This window comes from Choloepus didactylus, chromosome 21 (assembly GCF_015220235.1).
Source record: "Choloepus didactylus isolate mChoDid1 chromosome 21, mChoDid1.pri, whole genome shotgun sequence".
NCBI classification, from domain to species: Eukaryota; Metazoa; Chordata; class Mammalia; order Pilosa; family Megalonychidae; genus Choloepus; species Choloepus didactylus.
Window position 1 is genome coordinate 46,330,360 of NC_051327.1, and position 24,012 is coordinate 46,354,371.

General features: G+C 57.6%; 3 protein-coding genes across 9 annotated transcripts; 2 read left to right on the plus strand and 1 right to left on the minus strand.

Annotated features, from left to right (window-relative positions):
- Nucleotides 1–6,956, plus strand: PRSS53 (serine protease 53). 3 transcript variants are annotated; one of them, XM_037813631.1, is made up of 11 exons: nucleotides 1–1,584; nucleotides 2,507–2,527; nucleotides 2,634–2,796; nucleotides 3,117–3,379; nucleotides 3,515–3,669; nucleotides 3,828–4,047; nucleotides 4,808–4,958; nucleotides 5,042–5,286; nucleotides 5,370–5,515; nucleotides 5,725–5,953; nucleotides 6,641–6,956. In XM_037813631.1, exons 1-11 carry the CDS (start codon nucleotides 1,470–1,472, stop codon nucleotides 6,931–6,933), a joined length of 2,001 nt encoding a protein of 666 aa, XP_037669559.1. In that variant the 5' UTR covers nucleotides 1–1,469; the 3' UTR covers nucleotides 6,934–6,956. The 3 variants fall into 3 exon arrangements, with proteins under 3 accessions (XP_037669559.1, XP_037669558.1, XP_037669560.1); XM_037813630.1 differs by having other exon boundaries at nucleotides 3,117–3,669; XM_037813632.1 differs by lacking the exons at nucleotides 3,515–3,669; nucleotides 3,828–4,047.
- Nucleotides 6,520–16,041, minus strand: ZNF646 (zinc finger protein 646). 5 transcript variants are annotated; one of them, XM_037813626.1, is made up of 4 exons: nucleotides 15,067–15,506; nucleotides 14,038–14,121; nucleotides 8,366–13,779; nucleotides 6,520–7,073 (listed from the first exon to the last, which is right to left on the minus strand). In XM_037813626.1, the coding sequence occupies exons 3-4, from the start codon at nucleotides 13,695–13,697 to the stop codon at nucleotides 6,952–6,954; spliced, it is 5,454 nt and encodes a 1,817-aa protein (XP_037669554.1). In that variant the 5' UTR covers nucleotides 13,698–13,779; nucleotides 14,038–14,121; nucleotides 15,067–15,506; the 3' UTR covers nucleotides 6,520–6,951. The 5 variants fall into 5 exon arrangements, with proteins under 5 accessions (XP_037669554.1, XP_037669555.1, XP_037669557.1 ...); XM_037813627.1 differs by lacking the exons at nucleotides 14,038–14,121; nucleotides 15,067–15,506 and adding an exon at nucleotides 15,573–16,041; XM_037813629.1 differs by lacking the exon at nucleotides 14,038–14,121 and having other exon boundaries at nucleotides 15,178–15,506.
- Nucleotides 15,841–24,012, plus strand: ZNF668 (zinc finger protein 668). The gene is made up of 3 exons (XM_037813633.1): nucleotides 15,841–16,166; nucleotides 21,382–22,050; nucleotides 22,582–24,012. Exons 2-3 carry the CDS (start codon nucleotides 21,404–21,406, stop codon nucleotides 23,792–23,794), a joined length of 1,860 nt encoding a protein of 619 aa, XP_037669561.1. The 5' UTR covers nucleotides 15,841–16,166; nucleotides 21,382–21,403; the 3' UTR covers nucleotides 23,795–24,012.

The following is a 24,012-nucleotide window of genomic DNA, read 5'->3' on the forward strand; positions in this document are numbered from 1 at the left end:
CTCCAGTGTATGGAGTCAGCAAGGCCTGGGTGCTGTCTGCCCCCACCCCCAGGAAATAGGCTGGTAGCTTGTCCTTGCTGCCCACGGGAGTCGGGCCTCTCCTGGCAGGCCAAACACGCACACTTGCAAAGGCAAGCTGTCCTTCTGGTTTTATGCATGCTTACTGGGAAGTTCTGCCTATAGTCTAACCTCAAGCCCTCTGGCTGCTTTACCTACCACCCCAGGCCAGTCTTGGCAGCCCTGGCAGCCCTCAGAGGGCCAGGGCCAGGTTGTAATCGTTTCTGTTTTGTTTTTCCTAATATTGATCGAGCCCTTCCATGTGCCAGGCAATAAGAACTTGACACGTATTAATTTATTTAATTTTTATAGCAATTTTATGAGGCAATGAGGTAGGTTCTGTTATTATTCCTACCTTGCATCAGGAAAGTGAGGTACAGAGAGGCTAAGCAACTTGCCCAAGATCACACAGCTAGTGCCAGGGAGAGGGGTTTGGGAGCCCTCGGGATTTGATAGAACCAGCCCTCTATTGCTCCAGCATCTATTGCTCTTAACCCTGCCCCCAGCTGCCTCTGTGTTGGGGTCAGGGTTCCTGAACAACCTAGGCTGGCCTGAGTTAGGAGCCAGGAAGAGGAAAAGGATGCACCCTGAGTGGTCTTCCCTTCTGGTTGAGATTCTTCCAACACCCGTGAGAAAGGCTTCCAGCAGAGGGCAGGCTCAGAGAGGTGCTGGGATCTGCCAAAGCCTCAGAGTCAGCCAGCAGCAGAGCGCCCCAGGGGCTCGACACCCGCAGTGCACACACACTGCCTCTGAAGCTGTGATGGCGAGAAGGTGGTTCTGTTTACCTGGCCTGGATCCTGCTCTTCGTGCTGTATGATTTCTGCATCGTTTGCATCACAACCTATATCATCAATGTGGGCCTGACAGTGCTCAGCTTCCAGGGGCTCCAGGGATCCCAGGGCAAGGCCAAGAGGCACTGAGCCCCACCGCAAGCCAGGCTGACCTTTCTGCTCTGCTTTGGCCCAAGCACCTTGCCTGAGGGCCATGTCTGGGTCCCTAGAAGGCCCTTCAACCCACCATCCACTGGGCCTGGGAGAGAGGTGGGGAGGCTGAAAGGAAGGGTGAGAACTGGGAGGGCCTGCCCGCTGTTCCCTTCACAGGCGTTCCAGGATGAGCTGGCTCAAGATGTCAGGCTGTCATCCAGGCATTTTTACATTGAACTGAGTTTTCCAGACAAGGCATGGGCATGCTAACTGTCCAAGGTTGCTCAGGTAGTAAGTGGGGAAATCAGGATTTGAACCCAGGCAGCATGGCTCCATGACTGAGGCCCACAGAGGGGTGATGCCCAGCCCAGGATTACCCACCTACAGCCCCAGGGTAAGGAGCTGTTGGCTCCTCTCCAGCTCAAGAAAGTAGACTCCTGACTCCCAGCCAGCTGGGGGCGGAGCAGGGGCGGAGCCGGGGAGACCCAGATGGCCTGTCGGAGAACAGCAGGCGGCAGAGTAACCTGCAGCGTAACCTGCAGCAGCATGGGGCCCAGCCGGGGCCTGGGGCTGCTCATCCTGGGAGTGGTGGTCTTTGGAAGAGGTGAGTCGCCCCTGTGTGCGTGGGGGGATGGGGGCAGGTTTTGGGGGCTGCCTCCTGCCCCAGCAGCCCCTGCTGCCCATTGTGTGTGAGGTATCTGCCTGTGACCATCCACTTGTGGTGATGTAACCATCTGGCTCTGCGTGGGGAGGTGTGTGGCCACTTGTGTCACTGTGTATGATTTTCTTGACTGTGGGGACTGTGATTGTGTGTGTGTGGTTATGCCTGTGTGTGTGTATCCTGGTGCAGTTGTGCCCCTGTCTGCCTCTCCGCTTCCAGGCAAGTCTGGGCTCCTCTGGCCTCAGTCTCCCCATCTTTACATCTGTGCCATTGTTCGGATCTCCTGGCTCAGATGTTCAGTGGGTGTATCTGGCTGTGATGGGGTGATGGGGAAGGGGTAGGGCAGGGGTCCCTGTGGTGGGGTCTCTGTTGGCTTCTGGGAAAGTAGGGGCAGCTGAGTCATTACAACAGGGGTGGGGTGGGTATCCCCCCGGGATGTGACACAGGCCTCTAATCCTTCCTCCCAGGCCTCCACGGCTGAAAGGACAATTAGGCTAAAGCTCCCTATATACAGACCGCTTCCCCTGACTCAGCGGCTGGGGCAGGAATGGGGGGGGGGGGTTGTTCAGAAGCCCAGGAGGGTTGGCCTGGTCCCAGGCTGAACCTCAGGCCATGTTCCTCCAGCCCAGGAGTGCTGAGCACAGCTGAGGAGGAGACTTAATCATGGAGTTTATACTTTTAATAAGTCCCAATAAAAGCTGCTACTCAACCTCATATAAATATTTTCATTCTGGGAGGGGCTGGTGAGGTAGCCACAGAGTCACAGGCAAGTGCCCAGGGCCTGTCTCCCCAACCCATCCTTTCACTCAGCCCAGGCAGCCTAGTGAGGCTCCCCCAAATCTCACCTGTGCTTCTCTCTCCTCAGGTCTTCAAACAGCTCAGCAGGGTAAGCTTTGGGGATATGGGGCCTGGGCCTTACTTGAGTCTGGGTCAGACCCGGGGTGAGGGCAGGACAGGGGCCTTCTGCTATCCTGACCCGCCCCTCTCCACAGCCTGTGGGCAGCGTGGCCCTGGTCCCCCCAGGCCTCAGGAGGGTGACACGGTACCTGGCGAGTGGCCGTGGCTGACCAGCGTGAGGCAACAGGGGGTCCACATCTGCAGTGGCTCTCTGGTGGCAGACACCTGGGTTCTTACAGCTGCCCACTGCTTTGAAAAGTGAGTCATGCTTGGGGTCAGGTGGGGTTTCCAGCCTTGAGGGAAGGTGACTTGCTCTAAGCCCCATAACTGGTCCCTGCCCCTAGAATAACAAGTACCATTTATTGGGAATCTGCCACCTGCCAGATAGATGTTATCCAGTTAGTCTCAACAGCAGCCTTCCATGGTCGGTTTATAGCTGAGAAAGCTGACTGAGAGAAGGGAAGAAGCTTGCTTGTACTCACCTGTGTTTCACCTGCCTTGTGCTGTCTCCCTGGGGAACACTGTCCCCCTACCATCCCTCACACTCACTAGCCCGGGCCTCATCCTTCCTCTTCCAGGGCAGCAGCAACAGAACTGGATTCCTGGTCAGTTGTCCTGGGTTCTCTGGAGCATGAGGGACTGAGCCCAGGGGCCGAGGAGGTGGGGGTGACTGCCCTGCAGTTGCCCAGGGCCTACAACCACTACAGCCAGGGCTCAGACCTGGCCCTGCTGCAGCTCGCCCACCCCGTGGCCCACACACCCCTCTGCCTGCCCCAGCCTGTCCACCGCTTCCCCTTTGGGACCTCTTGCTGGGCCACTGGCTGGGATCAGAGCACCGATGGTAAGTGCTGTAGCAACCTAGAGCCCAGGGAGGACACTCCACTGGCCCATGGTCGGTCACCCAAACTCAACTCCCAACCATCCCAGCTCCCAGCCTCCCTCCCTCCACAGAGCCCAGCCCTATCTCTTTTGCCAGGTCCCAAGACCCTACGGAATCTGCGTCTGCGTCTAATCAGCCGCCCCACGTGTAACTGTCTTTACAACCGGCTGCACCAGCGGCCACTGGCCAGCCCGGCCCGGCCTGGGATGCTCTGTGGGGGTGCCCAACCCGGGGTGCAGGGGCCCTGCCAGGTCTGAAGGGAGAACAGGGAAAGGGCGCAAAGGGGAGAGAGCTGTTCCTTGGGCTGGGGGTTTGACCCACAGGGGTGGGTGGAAGGGCTGCAGTCAGAGGGTGTCTGCCCAGAACTGAGGCTCACATGTCTGACCTTGGCTCCACTGCCTGGCTCCAGGGAGATTCCGGGGGCCCTGTGCTGTGCCAGGAGCCCAACGGGCACTGGGTCCAGACTGGGATCATCAGCTTTGCATCAAGCTGCGCGCAGGAGGACATGCCAGTGCTGCTGACAAACACTGCTGCCCACAGCACCTGGCTGCAGGCCCGTGCTCAGGGGGCAGCCTTCCTGGCCCAGAGCACAGATGCCCCAGAGATCAGTGATGAGGACAGCTGCGTAGGTATGAGCAGGGGACTGTGGGAATGGGGCATGTGGCAACACCCAAGACTGTGTGAAGATAACCAGAAGTGCTGGAAGCAGATTTTAGCTTGGAACAGGGACTGATGTAAAGGGCTAACCAGGGACTCCCAAGACCCTGAGGATGGGGAAAACAGCCCAATGAGGACTGAGGGGCAGAGCAGCTTTTGAACTTTATGGGTTTGGAGATTAGGGAGGAAGAGGGCTCGCTGAGATGTGGCTGAAGGTTCTTGGGGGAAGCCGCAAGTTTTTAGGTAGAGCCCCAGAGAGACGGGCAGGACTCCCAGTCAGAATTTTGGTATCAAGTGACTAACAGGCAAATTGTATGCAAAATAATTTCCGGGACTGAAGCTGAATGTTGATGGTCAGAGAAGCACCGGTGAGCCAGGAATTCTGGGGCCTGTCTAGGCCTGGAGGGGTGCAGACGGGTGGGGCCAGGGCGGGATGAAGAGGGCCACTCCTCCGAGGCTGAGACACAAGGCCTGGCCAGATCTTCAGGGCTAAAAGCTCAGGCCCTGGTTTTTGAAACCCAAGTCTACTACTTGCCTGTGGTCACAAGGCTAGAAAGTCACTTGATCTGTCTGGGCTTTGGTTTCCTCATCTACAAAACAAGGGTGACAAAATCCAACCCATCGGGGTCTGGGGAGGATTGGAATTCAATAGCGCATGGTAAATGCTAAGCACGGGGCCTGGCACCGTGAGCTCTCAGCGAGAGGTTCGATGATGTCATCTGCGTGTTTCAGCCTGCGGGTCACTGAGGGGAGAAGGACCCCGGGCAGGAGCCCCCTCCCAGTGGCCCTGGGATGCCAGGCTGAAGCACCAGGGCAAGCTGGTCTGTGGTGGAGCCCTGGTGTCAGAGGAAGTGGTGCTGACTGCTGCCCACTGCTTCATTGGGTGAGCTCCCTCTCCCTCCCCTTTGTGCCCCCCACCCCTGCTGGCAGCCCTATCACCATGAGCTGTCAACACTGCCTCTGCAGGCGCCAGACTCCAGAGGAATGGAGCATCGGGCTGGGGGCTGGACCAGAGGAGCGAGGCCTGAAGCAGCTCACCCTGCACGGGGCCTACACCCACCCGGAGGGGGGCAATGACGTGGCCCTCCTGCTGCTGGCCCAGCCGGTGACACTGGGCCCCGACCTGCGGCCTCTCTGCCTACCCTATGCCGACCACCACCTGCCTGATGGGGAACACGGCTGGGTCCTGGGGCTGGCCCGCCAAGGAGCAGGTAGGTAGAACAGGGACCACCACCAGCTGCCCAACCAGCCTAAAGGCTGCTGGGGCAGCTGGGTCCTTTCCTTTGCCTCATAGGCCTCAGCTTCCCCCAGACAGTGCCCGTGATCCTCCTGGGGCCCAGGGCCTGCAACCAGCTGCACGCAGCCCCTGGGAACGAAGGCATCCCCATTCTGCCCGAGATGGTGTGTAGTAGTGCCATGGACGAGCCACCCCACTGTGAGGTGAGCCCAGCCCCCATACTGCACCCTGCAGCCCCTGCCCTGGCATCCTCTCCCTCTGCAGATCACGAACAGCCCTCTGCCAGGCTTGGCCTCCAGCCCCTGCCAACTGGCCCCTGAATAGCCAGGGCCTCAGCCCCTAGACCCTTCTGCCTCTCGCAGCTGTGGAGGGGAAAGAGTTGTTGTGTCTTGTGTACCCTGATCTCTGACAGGGCCTATCTGGAGCACCACTGGTACATGAGGTGAGGGGCACATGGTTCCTGGCCGGGCTACACAGCTTTGGAGATCCCTGCCGAGGCCCTTCTAGACCTGCAGTCTTCACAGCGCTCCCTGCCCATGAGGCCTGGGTCAGCGGCTTGGACTGGCAGGTGTACTTCGCCAAGGAACCCGAGCCTGAACCCGAGCCTGAGGCTGAGGCTGGAAGCTGCCCGGCCAACATGAGTATGTGGCCCTGGGGCCTCCCTGCAGAGCTCCTCTCCAGAACCCCTGTGTGCCCTTCTCCTAGTCTAAGGAAACTGCTGTTCTGACCCACCTCTAGCTGCCCTGGGTGGGGTGGAGCAGCACACAGATCCACTTGGACTCAAATTCTGGTTCTTGGTCATTCTGGGACTCGGACCTCAGTTTCCTCACCTGCCATGGGGCCAGTAATACCACCTTCCAAGGGAGGGTGGAGAGTTGTGAGGATAAGGCCAACACCCACGCCCCTTCTTCTCCCTGACATGCCACCCAGCCACCTGTTGACAGGTGCCTTTGGGCTGACTGCAGGAGGCCACCAACTTGGTGAGGCAGTTCAATTCCTGGCCCCTGCCCTGCGTAACATCCCCAGCCCTGTGATTCCAGACCCCAGCACAGGACCCCCCGGTGTGGTCCCCACCCTGTCTAGGCCCCTGTAGGACAGGGAGACGACACCTGTGACGCCCCTTCACCTGGCTCTGCTCTGGCACAGGCATCCACAACCAGCATTTTCTATTTTTCATCCTCTCAGATACAGTCATGTGAACCACCCATTTCAAAAATTTCCTTTTTTGGGGGGAGCAAATTTCCTTTTAAAACTTAAATAAATTGTTACAAAATAGACTTTAGAAAATAAGTTACAAATTGTAGCAAAAGGCTCCCCTTCTTCCACAGGCAACATTCCCGCTGCTGCTGACTTGGCCTCTCCCTGGTGTTGGAATCTGGCTGGTGGGCCCGGCCCAGGATCTCAGCAGGGCCCGGTCACAGGGCAGAGCATGGAGACAAAGGCTGGGGGAGGGAGGTTCTCCAAGGACAGGGACACGACAAACACCCTCCTCTCCTCGCGCCTGGGGAAGGCAGCCAGACCTGGGTCCTCTTGGCAGGGAGAGGGGAGAGAAGAGATGGGGACACCCAAACTACTCCTGAGTGAATCATGGAGATCAACCCCCACCCCGCCAATGGTCTGATCTTTGGAGACTTGGAGTTCAGAGGGAGAAGCTGAGGTCTGCAGGCCACTGGGGTGAAGGGTCCAGGAGTGGGGTTGTGGGGATGGGTGCAGGGGGTGATGACAAGTCCCCACTGCCTGCTGCTGGTGCCGCTGGGGCTCCTGGGGAGAAAGAGAGGAGGTAACTGAGGGGACAGACCCCACAAAACTTGTGCCTCCCTCCCCCAGCCTTTACACTACTCCCCCTCGGGAGCCTCATATAAGGATCTGGAAAACCTGGAAGCCCCAATTGTTTCCCCGACATGGCTAACTGGCTCCTCACTCATTCCATTTCTTGAGTCACAAGAAATCCTTTATCCTGAAAGCCATTCCTTCGGCCTCTCAGGGAAATCTCACCCACCATCCCCTTGTTTCCTGACAAGCTCTGTCAAGGGTCCATCTCAGGGACACCCACTCCTGGTAGCTACCAGATGGAATGGGCCCTGGGAGAAGGGCCACAGATCTCCAGTGGAGGCAGAGAGAGCACCCAGGGCTTGCTGAGGCAACTGGTTGTCCCACTCCTCCGCAGCCACAACTGCCAGCCAGCCAGCCAGCCAGCCAGCCAACTGGGTGGAGGGATTTTCCATGCAAATTCACTGATAGAGGATGTAAGATAGGGGATAATGACTGTTGTTGCTACAGCTGGGCCTGGCTTCAAAGAAACAATTATCTGTGACTCAGTCCTCCAGTTCAAGGTGTGCTCGGCACAGGGAGAGGGTGGGGTGTGAAGATGGAAAGGGTGGTTTGGTTGGATCCTTAACAGAAAATAACCTGAGAGAGAAGAAAGGGGTTGAATAAAAGCAAAAAGATGTGGGGCAATTCTGGTAGGAAAGGACTAAACATCTAATTTCCAAGAGGAAAGATGAAAAGATGCGGAGAAAGAAGGACCCAGTGACCCAGTTTTTGCAGGAAGTCAGCAATGAAGCCAAAATGCAGTCCAGTCCAGGAGTAGCCCCCACACCGCATTCTTCGTTCTCTGGCTCCCTCCCTACTCTAGGAAGAAGAGAACCTGGACCAAATCAACAGCTTCATTATTTTCTCTGGTTGTCATCACTTTACTGGCCGAATGAGGAGAGTCTCCAGACGTGGCTGGCAGGTGGTACCCAGCCACCTCTCCTCCCCAAACAAAAAGAGCACTCCCCTTTGGCCAGAGCACAGCAGAGCTCCCTCTGCCACTTGCCCCCACACTGCCCCACTGCCATGCCATCAATTTATCTGATACAGGGGTTCAGCTCCTTGAACTAGTTCTCCCACTCCATATCCAAGCCCTTGCCTGCCTCTTGGAACCCATGTGACCCTCTCCCCTCACTCCTTGTTACTCCACCCACCTTGGGGCCCGGTTTTGCCTTTGGCTGTGTGCCCACCTCCTTCCGGGACCCTCCAATCCTCTGCCCGAGCCCTTTATGCCCCCGTACCGGAGCTGGCCATAGTCCATTCCTCCTGGTGCTGCTGCTGGTGCTGCAGGAAGCTGACTCGGCGGCGAAAGTGGCGGGGACAACGCGGGCAGGAGAAGGGCCCCTCCCGGGGTGCATGGACCCGTCCGTGGCCCTCCAGACGGGCAGCTGTCCGGAAGGCCTTGCCACAGATGCCACATCGGTGGCGCTTGGGGTCCGTGTGGGTCCTGCCGTGGTTCTTGAGGGACAGCAGGTTGGGGAGAAGTTTAGGGCAGAGGGAGCAGGGATAGAGTCCAGTAGTGTGGGCCTTCTGGTGGTTCAGCAAGCTCCCGGCATGGCGGTAGGAGCGCCCACACTGGGCACAGCGGAAAGGGCGCTCCTTGTCTTCAGCTGTTAAGGGCTTCACCCCTTGTTCTCCACCAGCTCTCCCAGCATCCTCTCTGGGGGAACCTGGAGGTTCTGATGGGGCCACCTGGGCTATCCCTTGACCAGGAAGACCCACTACATCTTCCAGAGTCCCAGCTCTGGGACCCCTGGACTCCTGAGTCTGGGGTGGTGCCTGACTGAGGCCCCTGGCATGAGTCCACAGGTGGCTGGCCACTTCAGGGTGGAACTGCAAGGCCTTGCCACAGTCAGAGCTGGCAGAGGTCTGAGCAGCAGTGTGGTTGCAGCTGTGGCTCCTGGTGGCCACAGGGTTCAAGAACTCCTTGGAGCAGAGTGGACAGTGGTGGCAATCTGTTTTGTGGGTGTTGTGGTGGTTCAAGAGGCTGCCTGATTGGCAGGTCTCGCCATCTTGGCTGCCGGAAAAGGGGCAGCTCTCTGGTTGTAGCTGAGAGCTGCTGTCTCCATTGTCCCAGCAATCCACCTGACTCAGAATAGGTGGACCACACTGGCTGTCGGCAAGATGGCAAAGACTCTTGGGAACGCTGTCCCCTGGTTCCTCCTCTGTCTTGGTTAGGACCACTCCCCGAGGAGCCCAACCTCCATCGTGACTCACGGGTCCCCTGTCTACCTGCCACCCATGGGCCTTCCCCTCATCCCAGGTCAGGGGCCCTGTGGCTTCTGAACCTGCTGCCCTGAGAGGACTCTGACTACACTCCCCTACCTCTGTGGCTCCATCCTCCAGCAAGGGTTCCGACTCACTGCCTCCTAGTGCCTGGGCATCGGTCAGGTTCCCCTCACTGCCCTCTGTGCCAGGTGGGCCTCTCTGGCCACCAGCCAGCTCCTGTTTGGCTTCCTTCTCATGTTCCCGCAGGTGCCGCTCTAGAGATCCCCGGCCAGGGAAGCCCTGGCCACAGAGGGCGCAGCGCACAGCTGCCCGCCGGGACCGCCCTGCCCGCCGGCGGCGAGTCTCTGAGTGCAGCCTCTGGTGGTCCCTTAGTGCCATGCAGTTCGAGTAGGTCTTGGGGCAGGCGGGGCAGCTATATTGACCTGTCTCATGGCTGCGTCGATGGTTCAGGAGGCTCCCGGCATGGCGGTAGGTGCGCCCGCACTGCCCGCAACGGAAAGGCCGATCGTCTCGAGTCGGCTTTCGAGTACCCCCACCCCCACGCCACTCCACATGAACCCGCTGGTGGCTGGCCAGCTGTTTCCGCAAGCGGAAGGCCTTTCCACACTCGCCGCAGCGGAAACGTCGGGGATCTGCATGGATGCGCCGGTGGTTCTTGAGGGACATGAGGTTTGAGAAGCCCTTGGAGCAGGCCTGGCAGCCAAAGTGGCCAGTCTGGTGGCTCTGCTGGTGATTGATGAGGCTGCCTGCATGCTTGTAGGAGCGGCCACACACCTCACAGCTGAAGGGCCGCTCAGAGCTGGCCTCGGTCTGGCAGCCCTTTTCTGCTGTCTCCAACCTTGGCTCTGTCTCCTCCCCCTTCACAGTTGTCTCCTCCCATGCCTCTTCTTTCACCCTCGCCACTTCCTCCAGGGGCTCCACCTTAAGCTCTTCCTGGAGCTTCTCTACTTCTGCCTCCCCCAGCCCTTCCTCTGTCACATTCTGGGGCTCACTGCTGCCTCCGGCATCTGGGATGAGCCCTACTTGGGGCTCAGAGCCTTTGCAGCGAGGGTGGTTTCGCAGATGATTACGGTACGCAGCCAGGTTGGGGTAGCAGCGGGAGCAGACAGGGCAAACAAAGTCTCCAGTCTGGTGGATCTTGCGGTGGTTCACCAGACTGCCACCGTGGCGATAGGTCTTACCACACTGGTTGCAGCGGAAGGGGCGGGGCTGGGTCTCCAAGGAACTTTCACTACCCTGCATGCAAAGGCCACCTGCAACGGTGGCACTTACTCCCTCTCCAGTCTTTGTGTCTGCACCCTCCTCAGAGACAGAGGCCAACGTGTCCTCATAGACATCGTGTGCACCCATCTCTGTGGCATCACCTGACTCTCCTAAGCGACTGGGTGCCTTGTCTATGGTGCTCCCAGAACCACTGTCCAGACTTTGGTGGTGACGCTCCAGGCTCCCCAGGTCATCGTAGGTCTGACCGCAACAGCCACAGATGTGCCCGTAGCCTGCTCCATCCAGTGCCTCCACCTCCCGCTGCAGCTGATTCAGCAGTTCTGCTTCTGAGAGCTGCAGCGGAGGGCTATGGGGAGAGGCTGTCTCTGCTGCTCCTTCCTCTTCTGCCTCCTCTTCTGAGCCCTCAGTTGCACCAGAGGAGCTGTGAGCCTGGCGCTGATGAAGCCTGTAGCCAGCCCGGCCAGGGAAGATCATGCCACAGAGGCAACAGAGGAAAGGCTGTGCTGAGGCCGCCTCCCCGGGCCCATGGTTCTGGAAGTGGCTGCGCAGAGCGGGCAGAGAATCAAACTCTTTTGGGCAGAGGGAGCACTGATAGATGCCTGGGGGGTGGCAGGGCCTGTGGCTCAGCAGGCCAGTGGCATGGGGGAAAGAATGCCCACAGTCAGAACATGTGTGGGAGGCCTCGGCCTGCCAGCCACTGACAGCTTCAGCAGAGTGAGAAGAGGACGTGGGCTGGCCAGTGGCTGGTTTCTGGTCTTCATCTACCCCATCGAGGCTGTGGCAGAAGCTGGCTCCACTGCCTCCCTCATCCCCTGGGACATCCAAGTTGTCAAGGAAACAGGCCTTTCTTTCCAGCCCTTCCTCATTGCCTCTGCTCTCTTTATCACCCTGAAAACAGGCTTCATCTGCCTTAAGCCCACATTTGTCCCCCTCCAATTCAGACTGCAAACAGTCCCCACTGCTTCCCAGGGTGCCTTCGGCCTCACTGGGTCTTTTCCCTGAAGGGTCTTGAGAAAAGCCCGGGCCCTTGTTGTCTTCCACCAACTCCTGGGCCCAGTGCCCCTCTGACAGTTTAGTTCCGCCCCCACCACCAGCACTTCCTGCCCGCCTCCGATGCCTCCTTCCCCGCCGCCGAATGTGGCGTCGCAAATGGTTTTTCATGGCAGCCATGGTGTGGAAGTGCTTGGCACAGGCCCCACAACGGAAGTCCCCCGTCTGGTGGGTCTGCCTGTGGTTGATAAGGCTACCTGAGTGGCGGTAACTCTTTCCACAGTCTCGGCAGGCAAATGCCCGAGGAGGTGACATCCTGGTCTCCGCCCCACTCTTTCCCCCTTCCCTGGCCTCATGGGTCCGGCCATGATGTTCCAAGCTCTCAAGGTCCTCAAAGAGCATCCCACAGACACTACAGATCTGTGGTGCTGCCCCATCTGCCGCTGGGGGGATGATGGTGCCCTCCTCTTCAGGTTTACATCCATGCCCCTGATCTGTCTGTGGGGCTGCCTCTGCTCTCACCGGGTCAGATGGAAGCTTCACGTTGAGGTGGCTGGGGGGAACCTCTGCACCTCGGCCAGCACTGCGGCGTGCAGCCTTGCAGTGCACTCGCACATGGTTGCGCAAGGCCATGAGGTTGGGGTACTTGCGGGGACAGAGTGAGCACTGGTACTCTCCTGTCCGATGGCTGTGCCGATGGTTCACCAGACTCCCCCGGTGGCGGTAAGCCCGACCACACTCATTGCACTTGTAGGGGCGATGGTCCAGGGTGGTGATGACAACCTCTTCCTTTCTGGGGGTGGTCTCAGCTGGTGGCACTGATGGCTGCCCATCCTCCCCCGCCCCTTGCTGGGGTCTGTGATGAGCCCGCACATGGTTTTTGAGGGCAGCGGCATTGAACAACTGCTTGGAGCAGATGGAGCAAGGGTAGACACCTGTCTGGTGGCTCTTGCGATGGTTGATGAGGCTCCCAGCATGGCGGTAAGTGCGGCCACAGTCCCCACAGCGGAAAGGCCGGTACTCCTCCAGGCCACTGTCTTCTAACTCCCCTGAGGTGCTGAGCTCCCCTGAGCCGTTCACCATCTGTGTATGAGGGAGCTGGTCCCGGCTGCTCTCATCTGTGTGCCCGTTGGTGGTAGGCATCCCCTTTGCTTCCCACAGCCGCTCCTGCCTTTCACCCTCATGGGTCTGTTGATGTTCCAGCAACTCCCGTGGGAGCCGGAAGGCGCGGGGACAGTGGGGACAATGGTAAGGCCGATACTGGGCATGGAGCCGGGAGTGGTTCTTCAGAGCCATGAGATTAGAGAATTCCTTGAAGCAGATGGCACAAGGATAGATGCCCAGGGTGTGGCTCTGACGGTGGTTGGTGAGGCTCCCAGCGTGCTTGTAGGTTTTACCACATTGGCTGCACTTGTACCGCCGTTCCTCCTCAGCAGGAGGGGACTGGGTGGGCTCCTGGCCCCCTGTGAAGTTCACAACTGATTCAGCCAAATACTGTTCCAAATTGCTAAGGAGGCTGCTGGCTGGGGTGGGGAGAGGTGGAGCTCTGACAGAATTGGTGGTGGCCCCCCAGCCCTCTGCACCCACCTCAGGATCTGGCTGGCTTTCCCCTCCTTCCCTTGGTCTGGCAGATGGATCTACCCAAGTGCCCGGAGCTGCCCTGGGGTCAGGTGCAGGCTCATAGACAGATGTCTCTTGGGTATGTCTTGTCTTATTTTCCCAGCCTTCCCCAGGGTTAAGCCCCTGGCCCCAGGAGTCAGTGGACACCATCTCACCCTGGAGGTCTGGGATGGTTTCCTTGGGGCGAGGGGGCCTGCGCCTGCGGCGGCCCTCAGGAGCATGAGTCCTCATATGGCTCTTGAGTGCCATGGGGTTAGTGAAGTCCTTGCTACAGGTGGTACAGGAGAAAAGTCCAGTCTCGTGGGTCCGGCGGTGGTTGACCAGGCTCCCTGGGTGACGGTAGCCCCGCCCACACTGCTGACAACGGTAGGGCCGGGGTATGCAGTCAGCCTCTTCGCTATCCCGGTTGGGAGATGGATGGAGCAGTTCTCGGTGCCGTGCCAGTTCTGGGAGGCTAGGAAAATGGCGCTGACAGTCAGAGCAGCTGAGTGAGGCAGGCAGGTCCTCCATGGGGCAGTACAGTAGAAACCTGGAGGTTCAGGAAGAGAAGGCAGGTCACAGCAGCATGTTCCTCTGATGGAGGGGCCAATACCTAGGAAGAAGTGGCAGTAGTCAGGAGGCAGAAATGAACTAACTCTGCCTCTTGGCTCTATCAGCAACAAGTTCAGGGGCCACAGGAAGGCTCCCCAAGCATCAATGCCCAGAGATCTGCTTTCTGGATCTAATTTGGAGGCACTATCACTTAAGGCCTCCCTGCACACAAGCTTCCCAAATATGGGAGCTCCCTTAGGCCTAACTCCTCCCTAGAATTTTGGATATGCAAACTAAAGTCCAGAGGAATGCAACCTACCTCTCTGATCACAGAACTATTATCCTGTTCTTCAGACTGGATCCAAGAGGTCTTACTGGCCCTAACTCTCTGGGCTAAATAATTCTGAAACAAACATATCTCCCTTAATATATTAAAAGGAAACCAGGAGTAGCACAGCACTGTAAACATAATTAATACTACTGAATTATACACTTAAAAATGGTTAAAATGGGAAATTTTGTTTTTTATGTTACCACAATACAAATGCTTTTTAAAGGAAACCAGAACCCTTTCTGGGCCTTTCAATAAGAGAAGTCCAATCCTTTCTCCTTCACCCCTCAGTTAAACAGAATAGCCTACTGACAGTGCCTAGAGACCATGAAAGAGCAGCCTCTTTATCTAGTAGAGTGCTGAAGGCTTGAGAGGAGAGCTTAAGAGTTCTGTTTCACAGAAAGGGATGGCTTGATCCCCCACCTTCCCTGTTTCTTTCAGTCACAAGGTCTCCTTCCTAAAAGTTTCCCTTGGCCACTTCCTTTACCTGTTTCCCCTGAACCTAAACTATCTTCCAGCTTGGAAAATTCCATCCCATTTCAGGTTGCTCATCATGCCCTACATCTTATTCTTTCCTATGCCTCCTCACCAACCCTTTTCTTTTTTTCTCTCCCTCCTCTAAACACTGATGAGGATGACCACATCACATGAGCTTTACCATGCGCTGGACACTGTGGTAAGCAAAGTATATTCACTGTGTCAGGTAACCCTCCAACAGTCCGTAATGCCTGTTATCCCAATTTACGGATGAGCAAACCTCTGACTCAGGCAGTCTTCGTTCCAAAGCCTCTGCTCTCTCCACATCTCCACAGCAGCTCCTCCCGCCTCCTACCTCACCTTATCCTCCTCCATATCTGACTCTTCACTCCCTCGAGACCCCAATACCACTCCTGTCTCCGACTCTAAAGGCCCTCAGTGAACTTGCTCCCCGAAGTCTCACCCCACAAAGCCCCTTCGCTCAAGTGTCCTCTCTCCCCTCACTCATCTCCACTGCCAATTTACTCTCAGGACCCCTACCTCACACGGACGGCCCTTTCTCGTTCCCGCCGCAGGCGCGTCCGTTGAGGACTGCGGGCGGCGGGTAGTAGGACCGCGAACGGGAGAGCGCCTGCGCACTGGGACCCTCACCCTAACTGCAGCCGCGAGCCCTAAGGGTTGGCGGTGGGTGGTCTCTCGCGCTCCCAAGCACGCACGCTCAGCTAGGGCTCCCCGGCAGGTGGGACGGGAGGGAAAGAGAGAGAGAAAGGGCGTGAGGAAGAAGGGGATAGGGGAAAGAAAGCGCAGCTGACGCGAGCTGAGAGTCTACCCCCAAACTCCGCGAACACTTCCTATTGTTACTAGGAAACAGGAAGTGTCCGAGCGCAAAAGCTTCCCCGAAACCCCCCCGGCTCAGGAACATTTCCTGTCCCGCCTCCAACCAGCCGGTCTACACAGACACACTTCCGGCCCTAGGGGAGAAGAAGCCAAGCACAACTCTGGCCCCGCCCATGCAGGTCACAGCGCTTCCGCTGCTACTCACTAACCTTAGCCACACTTCCGGCGCAATCCGCCAAAATCGTTCCGGTGCATGTTGGATGAGTGCAGAAGAGAGAAAAAAGGGTTCTGCAGCCCTGGCTCCAATACCTTGGCGACACTTTTCGTGAGGCTCCCTGGAAGACTCTTCCCAAGACCGATGGGGGAAGCCTCACTAAATTCACTCTCTGCTAATTAAAGGAGACGTTGTGGAATATAAGCAGATTTAGGTACCACAAGTAGCCTAAGCATGGTCCTTCTATTCTCCCACTTTCTAGTTCTCGTAGACACTTCTGGTGACCGGGCACCAAGCGAGCAATGGCTAGGTGTATATCATAAACCTGTCCGGCGTCTCCTGCCCTCAGTATCTACATAGACCCCTTGGAAGATGGTTCCCGGCAACCACCGGCTGGGGGTGCGCCTGTAAACCTTTCCTTCCTCCTCTGCCGGGAAAACTCTCTTCCACTTCCGCTCGCCGGTCCGTCGGCCCCGCCTCGCCTCCCCCCTGCTGGGTCCTAGCGCCTGCCCCTCCCTGGCAGTATCCCGGGCTCCGTCGATGCAAGGAGCTAACGCCGACGCCGCGGAGCCAGCCCGAGTCTGTTCAGGTAGGAAACGACGGCGGGGAGCCGGGAGGGGCCCAGGCGGCCTCGGCGTGGACGCGATCCGAGCGGGCCTCAGTTTCTCTGTGGGCGCAGAGGGCGGACGGGGTGGCCCGGCTCGGGCAGCGCGGGCGGGGCGGGAGGAGAGTGGCCCCGGGCAGGCGCGGGAGGGCGCCGGGCCCAGCAGGTCCTAGAGCCCGCCGGCTGCCACCGTGGGCCGGCGGCTGCGGACGCCCGGGCTCGGCCCGCGCGGCTGCCGGCCTTGCGCGGCGCAGGCCCAGGGGTCCTAGAGCCTGCCATGTTGCGGGCTTTTGTCCCCATCGTGCGGCCCTCCCAGCGAGGTCCCCAGCACCTGCGGTCCCCCTCCCCGGCCGAGCTTCTGGCCGCCCCTCCCGCGGTCCTAGAGAACCCCATCTTGCAGGCCTTTGTCCCGCGTCCGGCCTTCGGTCCATTCATTTGTTCATTCCCTTATTCATCGTTCACTCCTCTTGTCACGTTCTTCGAGGCCACTTTTTCCGAGGTCTTATTCCGAGATGAGTCAGCTGGAGGCCCTGCCCTGCGGGGACTGCCAGTTTGGCGAAGGCTCCGACACGTAGGCGGTTGCAAAGTGAGGACCGCTGGGTTAGAGCCCGGACCTCGTTTTTGAAGCTCTCGGCCTCTCCTCAGTGCTTCTTGTCGTTCCTAACGCCCTTCAAACACTCACATGCCTCGGGGGCCCATTTTACTGATGAAGAAACGAGACCAGAGCGCCCTGGGGCCCCTTCTTCTGGGGCGCACGAAGTATCCCTGAGGACACTGGGGAAGGGAGTATTTGAAGGATGCAGAAGTTTTTTCATGGGATAAGGCAAGGTCTCCCAGACGAAACTGCCTGTGGAGGTGCATGGAGATGGGGAAGTATGAGAATTGTGAATGGAGCTTAGTTTGCTGGCGGATGTGGGATGCTGCCAGGGAGTTAGGCTGGAAAAGTAGGTTGGGATCCAGGTGTGAACTGACCAGGTTGGAGGCCTAGAAGATGATTAGCACTCACAGTCAAGGCCTGGGTGGTGACTGTTTATTTAGAGATGTCAAGAGGACAAAAAGTGGCTCCTTTCTCACCTCTCCCTGCCCCCAGGTTCCTAGCCTAAACTCTCTGGGAATTAAATCTCTGTATCCTTGGCCTTTAGGGCCTTTTCAGGCAACAGAACTTCCTTCCACTCCTAAACTAGTAGTGACGCCAAGACAAGGCTCCATCACTGGAACAGTGAGCCCACTGCAGGCTATTGGGCTGATATTCGGACCTTGTAAACTTGAAAAGACAGAAAAGTCAGTTAATAAACAGTTGCTGACCAACATCCTCACAAACACCTTTCAGTAATAGTACTATGGGAAAGATGGGGAGTACAGAGCTTGAATTCCATCTCAGAGGTTGATGTGTTCAGTTTGTTTTGGAGTGGCAAGCCTGGTTCTAGGAGTGGAGGATCCAGGACAGTCAAGGTTCCTGCTTTTTGCCAGCCTGGACTCTGGTGCTGAAGACAGAGAATTAACAAGTGAGCTGTAAAATGTGTAAGTGCTAGCAAAGCAGTAATCAAGTTAAGAGAGTGCAGAAGTTTGGGAGTCAGACCACCTGGCTTTGAGCACCAGCTGTGACTATGTGCTTGTTAGAGTCCCTTTACCTCCCCTGCCTCAGTATTCTTACCTATAAAACAGGGCAAATAAACTGTTTAATTTCCAGGCGGTTGTAAGGCTTAGTTTGGGTAGTATACATAAAATGTTTAGAATAGTACCTGGACCTGGCTCTTGGTAAGCTTACAAGGACTGTTATCCAGATGAGCACCATAAAGGAAACTAGAAGGAGATAGTGATTATCAGGGTGCAGATTGCATTGAAGAAAGTGTCAGGAAAGCCTTTTTTTTTTTTTTTTTTTTTTGGAGGTAACAGGGAGTTGAGAATCAAATGCAAGAGGCAGCTACTTAAAGATTACGGGTGGGGGTGGGGAGGATAGTGGTTCTGGCAGAGGGAACTGCTATTGCAAAAGCCCTGAGGTGGGAAGGAATTTAGGTCTTTAAGGAAAAGAAAAGGGGGCTGGATGGGTGAAGCCTAGTGAGCCAGGGGAGAGGAGGGAGAGGTGAGGTAGACAGGAGTTAGATGGTTCTGGGGCCCCGCTGCCCACGAAAAGGACACTGGTTTCTGTCCCAGGAGCAATGTGTAGTCTCGATTGGCCGCATTAACCTTGAGTGAACAAAGACTGGTAGAAAAAGAGCCCAACTCAGAGAACTCAAGACTTGGGTCTTCAACAGGCATCTTTGAATGAGTCTCCTTGTCTATCTGTGTGACCATGGGCAAGTTCTGTTCCTTTGGGGAAGACAGGGCTAGTCTTCACATCTGTAAAAGGCGTGGAGTAAAAATGCCTCCTTTGTAGGAGCTGGTGAAGACCTAGTGTTCTGAGCATTTGATTCTTAAGTGTTGGTTTGAAATGATCCAGAGAGTGTGTTTAAAGCACAGATTCCTAGATGATTATTCTGACGCAGGGGGCTTCCAGACCTAACTTGGAGAATCATCACTCTAGAGAGCTAGTGGGTGAAAGAGTTCTCCATAAACAGTGAAGTGGGGAGTTAATGGTTGCATTTTAGGGACCTAACCTACCTGGCCCTCCATTCTTTATGGAGGTGGGTAGGGTACCTGCTGGGACCAACGTGGCACTCCCCTACCTTTGCTCCTGGGAAGAGCCTCAGGAGGAATGTTCGCTCTTGAACTGTCTGGCCTGTGGTTCACAGATAGGAAGACTGAGGCCCAGGGCCAGCAGCAGGGAATGTGGGGGCCATGGACACAGCCCTCCCAGACATGAAGGGCACTGGTTCCCATCTCGAGGGAGTTGTATAGGCATGGGAGAAAATGTGGATAGGACCTGAGCTCAGGGTTCTGGTCACTGTGGGGCTGGACTGAGCAGCAGCCAAGGCAACCGAGCAGGGCCCAAGAGAAGACAAGTTAAACAGACCTGGATTCACGTCTTGGCTACACCAGTTACTAGCTGGGTGACTGTGAGCAAATTGCTGAACCTCCTGGAACCTCTGTTTCCTCGTCTGTAAAATGAGGCCAGTAATTCTTATCTCAGGAAGCTAGGAGAGAATTAAATAAGGTAGCAGGTTCAGCAAAGTGCCCAGCTCTCAGAATACTCGGTAATTGAAGGTGGTAATTGCTCTTGTCTCATTCAATCCTCACCCCTACTATCATTATCTCCATTTTTAAGATTAGAAAACTGAAGTCCTGAGAGATGAAGTAAATTGCCCATAGCCACATCAGTTAGGAAGTGATGGCAGCAAGATACACAGCCAGACGGTTTGGTTTCAGAGACTGTGCACCAGAACTAAAATGCTGTACCACCTCTGAGGCCTCAGTTCCCTTATTATCCATGAAATGGGGTAATAATAGAACACTTTTCATCACGTGGAATTGAAGATTAAGTGAGTTAATACACTTAGGACACTACCTGGTGTCTGGCAAGTGCTTTGTAAACATGAGCTAACATTTGTATTAAGGCAAAACTTTCCATCAGGCAGACTGTCCAGAGGTAGCCTGGAAGGGAGGTAGTGAATGCCTAGTCCAGGAAGAGGGAAGGTCCCCCCCCCTGGAATTCAACCATGGGGAAGGTTGGTTGGGGTCAAAATCCAGAGGGGAGCATACAGGAAATGCTTCCTGAGGGCAGTGGGGTCAAACAAAGGACTCCTGGGATTTGGAACAGCCAAGACAGACTTGGGAAGTTGAATGGTGTGACAGGAGGCACAGAAAAATCGTGAGCAGGGGACAGAGAGCATTGCGTGGTACTTTAGAAAGAAGACCCCATTGCCTGTGCACATTAAATTTTGGGGAAACTAAGGCAGGGCCACCAGGCAGAAGGGTGCTGACTGAGGACGTAGCCCTTGCCACTCATCCCAGGGGCTCCTGTGTCCTCCCTGGATGGACCTGAATCTCTACCTGTCCTTCCCCCAGAACCCTCCCAGCTCAGCTCAGCTCCAGCGTCCTCCTCATTTGTATTATAACATGTTATAACTTAGAAGCCACCAACCCCCTGAGGTGCACAGATGAGGAAACAGGCCTAAAGATGAGCACTAATTCCACTGAGGTCTCACAGCAATTTATCCACAGGCCTGGAAGGAAAACTCAGGCCTCCTAACTCCCCACCTAGGCTCTGGACACACGTGGCTCCCCTCTCCACACCATGATCCTCTCCCCCACCCTCACACCCACTCCCAGCAGCTGCTGCTGAGCCCTCCCTAACTGGATCAGCCACAATCCTCTTCCCTTCATCCCCAGAGAGGATGAGCTGGTGTAAAGACTAACACAGCCGTCAATCCTATTTCCTCCCAACCATGATCCCTGTGAGCAGCTGTGTGGAGGATGTCTGGGCTCAGGATGGAGAGAGTAGAGGGCTCAACAGAAGTGGTGTCCCAGGAAGGCACACCAGCTCAGATTCATCGATTATGAAATCTGATGCTTCTAACTGCCAGCTGTGGCTCAAGCTGCCTTGTGAGAGAATGAGCTCCCCATTGCCAGAGGTATGGGAGCAGGAGCCAAGCAGGGATTCCAGAGCAGAGGGTGGACCAAGATTCCTGTCTGGGGTGGAGTTCCTTACAGTTGTGCTAGGCCCAAACTCTGTGTGAACAGTTGCTTGCCTCCAAGAGCTGACCAACCATAGGGGACCCACCACTGCCAGACAGACGGTGCCAACCATTACATTTAGCTCATGGCTCTGCCCTCCTCTGAGCCCAATGCTGTTTCCCCTGGATACTCGGAGACTTTCAGGCCAGGGCCACATCTGAGTGCACTCTCTGCATCTGTAGCCTGGCACCAGCCTGGGAGACTGAGGTGAAGGAGGAAAATGGTGAGATGGCTGGAACCTGAGCCTGCTGGGAACACCAGGAGGTTTGGAAAAGGCCAGAGGTTGGAGAAGGAAGTGCAGGTAGACCTTTTGGTGACTCCAGCTCCTCTGAGATCACCTGGTCCAACCTCCTACTTTCATTATTGAGCTGACCCAAGAGGAAACTTGAGCCAGAGGTGCAAGAGCCAGGAATCCGTGGAAAGAAGTGGGGACGGGGGGCGGGAGCGTGGTTCACTCTGAGCGCTCAGGGTGGGAAATGCAGATACGACAGGGTTTCCTCTGAGGCCACAAGAGGACTTTGGTGAGGAGCTCGGCCTTGGAGCATGGCCTGGGGGAGGTGGCTGTCTAACTTTGCCTCTCTCACAGAGAAGCCCCGCCCACCGAGGCCATGGAAGTGGAGCCTGCAGAGGCCCAATCCCCAGCCCCTGGCTACAAGCGTTCAGGCCGCCGCTACAAGTGCCTGTCATGTACCAAGACGTTTCCAAACGCGCCCAGGGCAGCGCGCCACGCTGCCACACATGGGCCTGCAGACTGCGCAGAGGAGGTGGCCGAGGCGAAGCCCAAACCGGAGACAGAACCCCAGGCGGAGGAGGCCGGCGGGGACAGGGTGCCCGGAGCGGCAGCTAAGCCTCGGCCCTACGCGTGCCCGCTGTGCCCCAAGGCTTACAAGACGGCTCCCGAGCTGCGCAGCCACGGGCGCAGCCACACGGGCGAGAAGCCCTTCCCGTGTCCGGAGTGCGGCCGGCGCTTCATGCAGCCTGTGTGCTTGCGCGTGCACCTGGCCTCGCACGCCGGCGAGCTGCCCTTCCGCTGCGCGCACTGCCCCAAGGCTTATGGTGCGCTCTCCAAGCTCAAGATCCACCAGCGCGGCCACACGGGCGAGCGGCCCTACGCCTGTGCCGACTGCGGCAAGAGCTTCGCTGACCCGTCAGTGTTCCGCAAGCACCGGCGCACGCACGCCGGCCTGCGCCCTTACGGCTGCGAGCGCTGCGGCAAGGCCTATGCCGAGCTCAAGGACCTTCGCAACCATGAGCGGTAAGAGCGTGTCCGGGATGTGAACAGCCGGTTGGGCCCCGAGGCCAATGGGGCCTGGGATTAAGTCTCTCTCTAAGAGTGTTTGGAATGAGCCAATGGGAAGATGGCAGGAACGGGACCTGGTGGCATGGGAAGGAGGTGGGCACGTGCAGGAAGGTGGTGGTGGGGATTGACCGGGGTGGGAAGGCAGATGGGTTGGGATGGAACCCAGGAGGCTGGGCGGTTCCGAATGGCCTAACTGCCTGGCCAGCAGGGAAGGGGACAGGACTGGAAGTTAGCCGGCCCAGAGGGTCTTTGGTGGAGTACAGGAGCGTGCGCGCGGCCTGGTCTGCAGAGACAGGTCTTATCTGGAATTGAGGCACCCGGGCCCTCTGAGCTTGGTTTTTTACGCCGGGGTGCAACCCCGTAGCTCAGAGGGGATTGGGACAGGGCCTCCAGGATATTAACGGGCCCCGAAGTAACAGCCAAGATGGGAAGCGAGGTCAGGTTGTGGAGCTGTCACCCTCATGCCCGGTCCTCCACCTCCCTCAGGTCCCACACAGGTGAGCGCCCCTTCCTCTGCTCCGAGTGTGGGAAGAGCTTCTCCCGCTCGTCCTCGCTCACATGCCACCAGCGCATCCACGCGGCGCAGAAGCCCTATCGCTGCCCGGCCTGCGGTAAGGGCTTCACACAGCTCAGCTCCTACCAGAGCCACGAGCGCACCCACTCTGGCGAGAAGCCCTTCCTGTGCCCGCGCTGCGGCCGCATGTTCTCTGACCCCTCGAGCTTTCGCCGCCACCAGCGAGCGCACGAGGGCGTGAAGCCTTACCGCTGCGAGAAGTGCGGCAAGGACTTCCGGCAGCCCGCGGACCTGGCCATGCACCGGCGGGTGCACACGGGCGACCGGCCGTTCAAGTGCCTGCAATGCGACAAGACATTCGTGGCGTCCTGGGACCTCAAGCGGCACGCGCTGGTGCATTCGGGCCAGCGGCCCTTCCGCTGTGAGGAGTGTGGGCGCGCCTTCGCCGAGCGGGCCAGTCTAACCAAGCATAGCCGGGTGCACTCCGGAGAGCGCCCCTTCCACTGTAACGCCTGCGGGAAGTCCTTCGTGGTGTCCTCAAGCCTGAGGAAGCATGAGCGGACCCATCGAAGTAGCGAGGCCGCAGGAGCTCCCCCACAACAGGAGCTGGTAGTAGGGCTGGCACTGCCAGTTGGTGTGGCAGGCGACGGCTCGGCGGCGCCGGCAGCAGGGACCGGGCTCGGAGATCCTACAGCCGGGCTGCTAGGGCTGCCCCCAGAGTCAGGCGGGGTGATGGCCATGCAATGGCAAGTGGTGGGCATGAGAGTCGAGCATGTGGAATGCCAGGAGGCTGGCGTCGGGGAAGCCCCTGGTCCCTTGGGCGGGGGCAGCGAATTAGGCGGGGAGGAAGTTGACGAGAAGCCACCGCAGTTTATGTGTCGCGAGTGCAAGGAGTCCTTCTCCACGCCGACGTTGCTGCGGCGGCATGAGCGCTCACACCCGGAGCTCCGACCCTTTCCTTGCACCCAGTGTGGCAAGAGCTTCTCAGACCGTGCAGGGCTGCGCAAGCACAGCCGCACCCACAGCTCTGTGCGCCCCTTCACCTGTCTCCACTGCCCCAAGGCTTTCTTGAGTGCCAGCGACCTGCGCAAACACGAGCGCACCCACCCCGTACCTGCTGGGACGCCCCCACCCCTTGAGCCTCTTGTGGCTTTGCTAGGAATGCCTGAAGAGGGCCCAGCCTGAGGCTCGCGGCGTCCCCTCAGCCACACTCCCAGGAGCCCAACCCCCACAGGGTTTCTCCAGAACCTTCTTTTACCCCCACTCACTCTTTAGACTCCAGATCTGCCCCTGGGCAGCCAGCTCACAGCAGCCGAGAGAGCTGGGGGCAGTGGGGGTTGGCCGCAGCAGTTGAGAGAGGGACTGTTCTTCCTGCCCAACACTCATTAAAGCATTTACTTTGA

Excerpts from the sequence above, each read along its gene's own strand:
- PRSS53 (XM_037813630.1), top strand. The coding sequence starts at position 1,470 with ATGGCCTGTCGGAGAACAGCAGGCGGCAGAGTAACCTGCAGCGTAACC. Across the intron at positions 2,528-2,633 it reads TCTTCAAACAGCTCAGCAGG|CCTGTGGGCAGCGTGGCCCT; the intron begins GTAAGCTTTGGG and ends CCCTCTCCACAG. Across the intron at positions 3,670-3,827 it reads GGGTGCAGGGGCCCTGCCAG|GGAGATTCCGGGGGCCCTGT; the intron begins GTCTGAAGGGAG and ends GCCTGGCTCCAG.
- ZNF668 (XM_037813633.1), top strand. The coding sequence starts at position 21,404 with ATGGAAGTGGAGCCTGCAGAGGCCCAATCCCCAGCCCCTGGCTACAAG. Across the intron at positions 22,051-22,581 it reads GACCTTCGCAACCATGAGCG|GTCCCACACAGGTGAGCGCC; the intron begins GTAAGAGCGTGT and ends CACCTCCCTCAG.
- ZNF646 (XM_037813627.1), bottom strand. The coding sequence starts at position 13,697 with ATGGAGGACCTGCCTGCCTCACTCAGCTGCTCTGACTGTCAGCGCCAT. Across the intron at positions 7,074-8,365 it reads ATGGACTATGGCCAGCTCCG|GAGCCCCAGCGGCACCAGCA; the intron begins GTACGGGGGCAT and ends CTTTCTCCCCAG.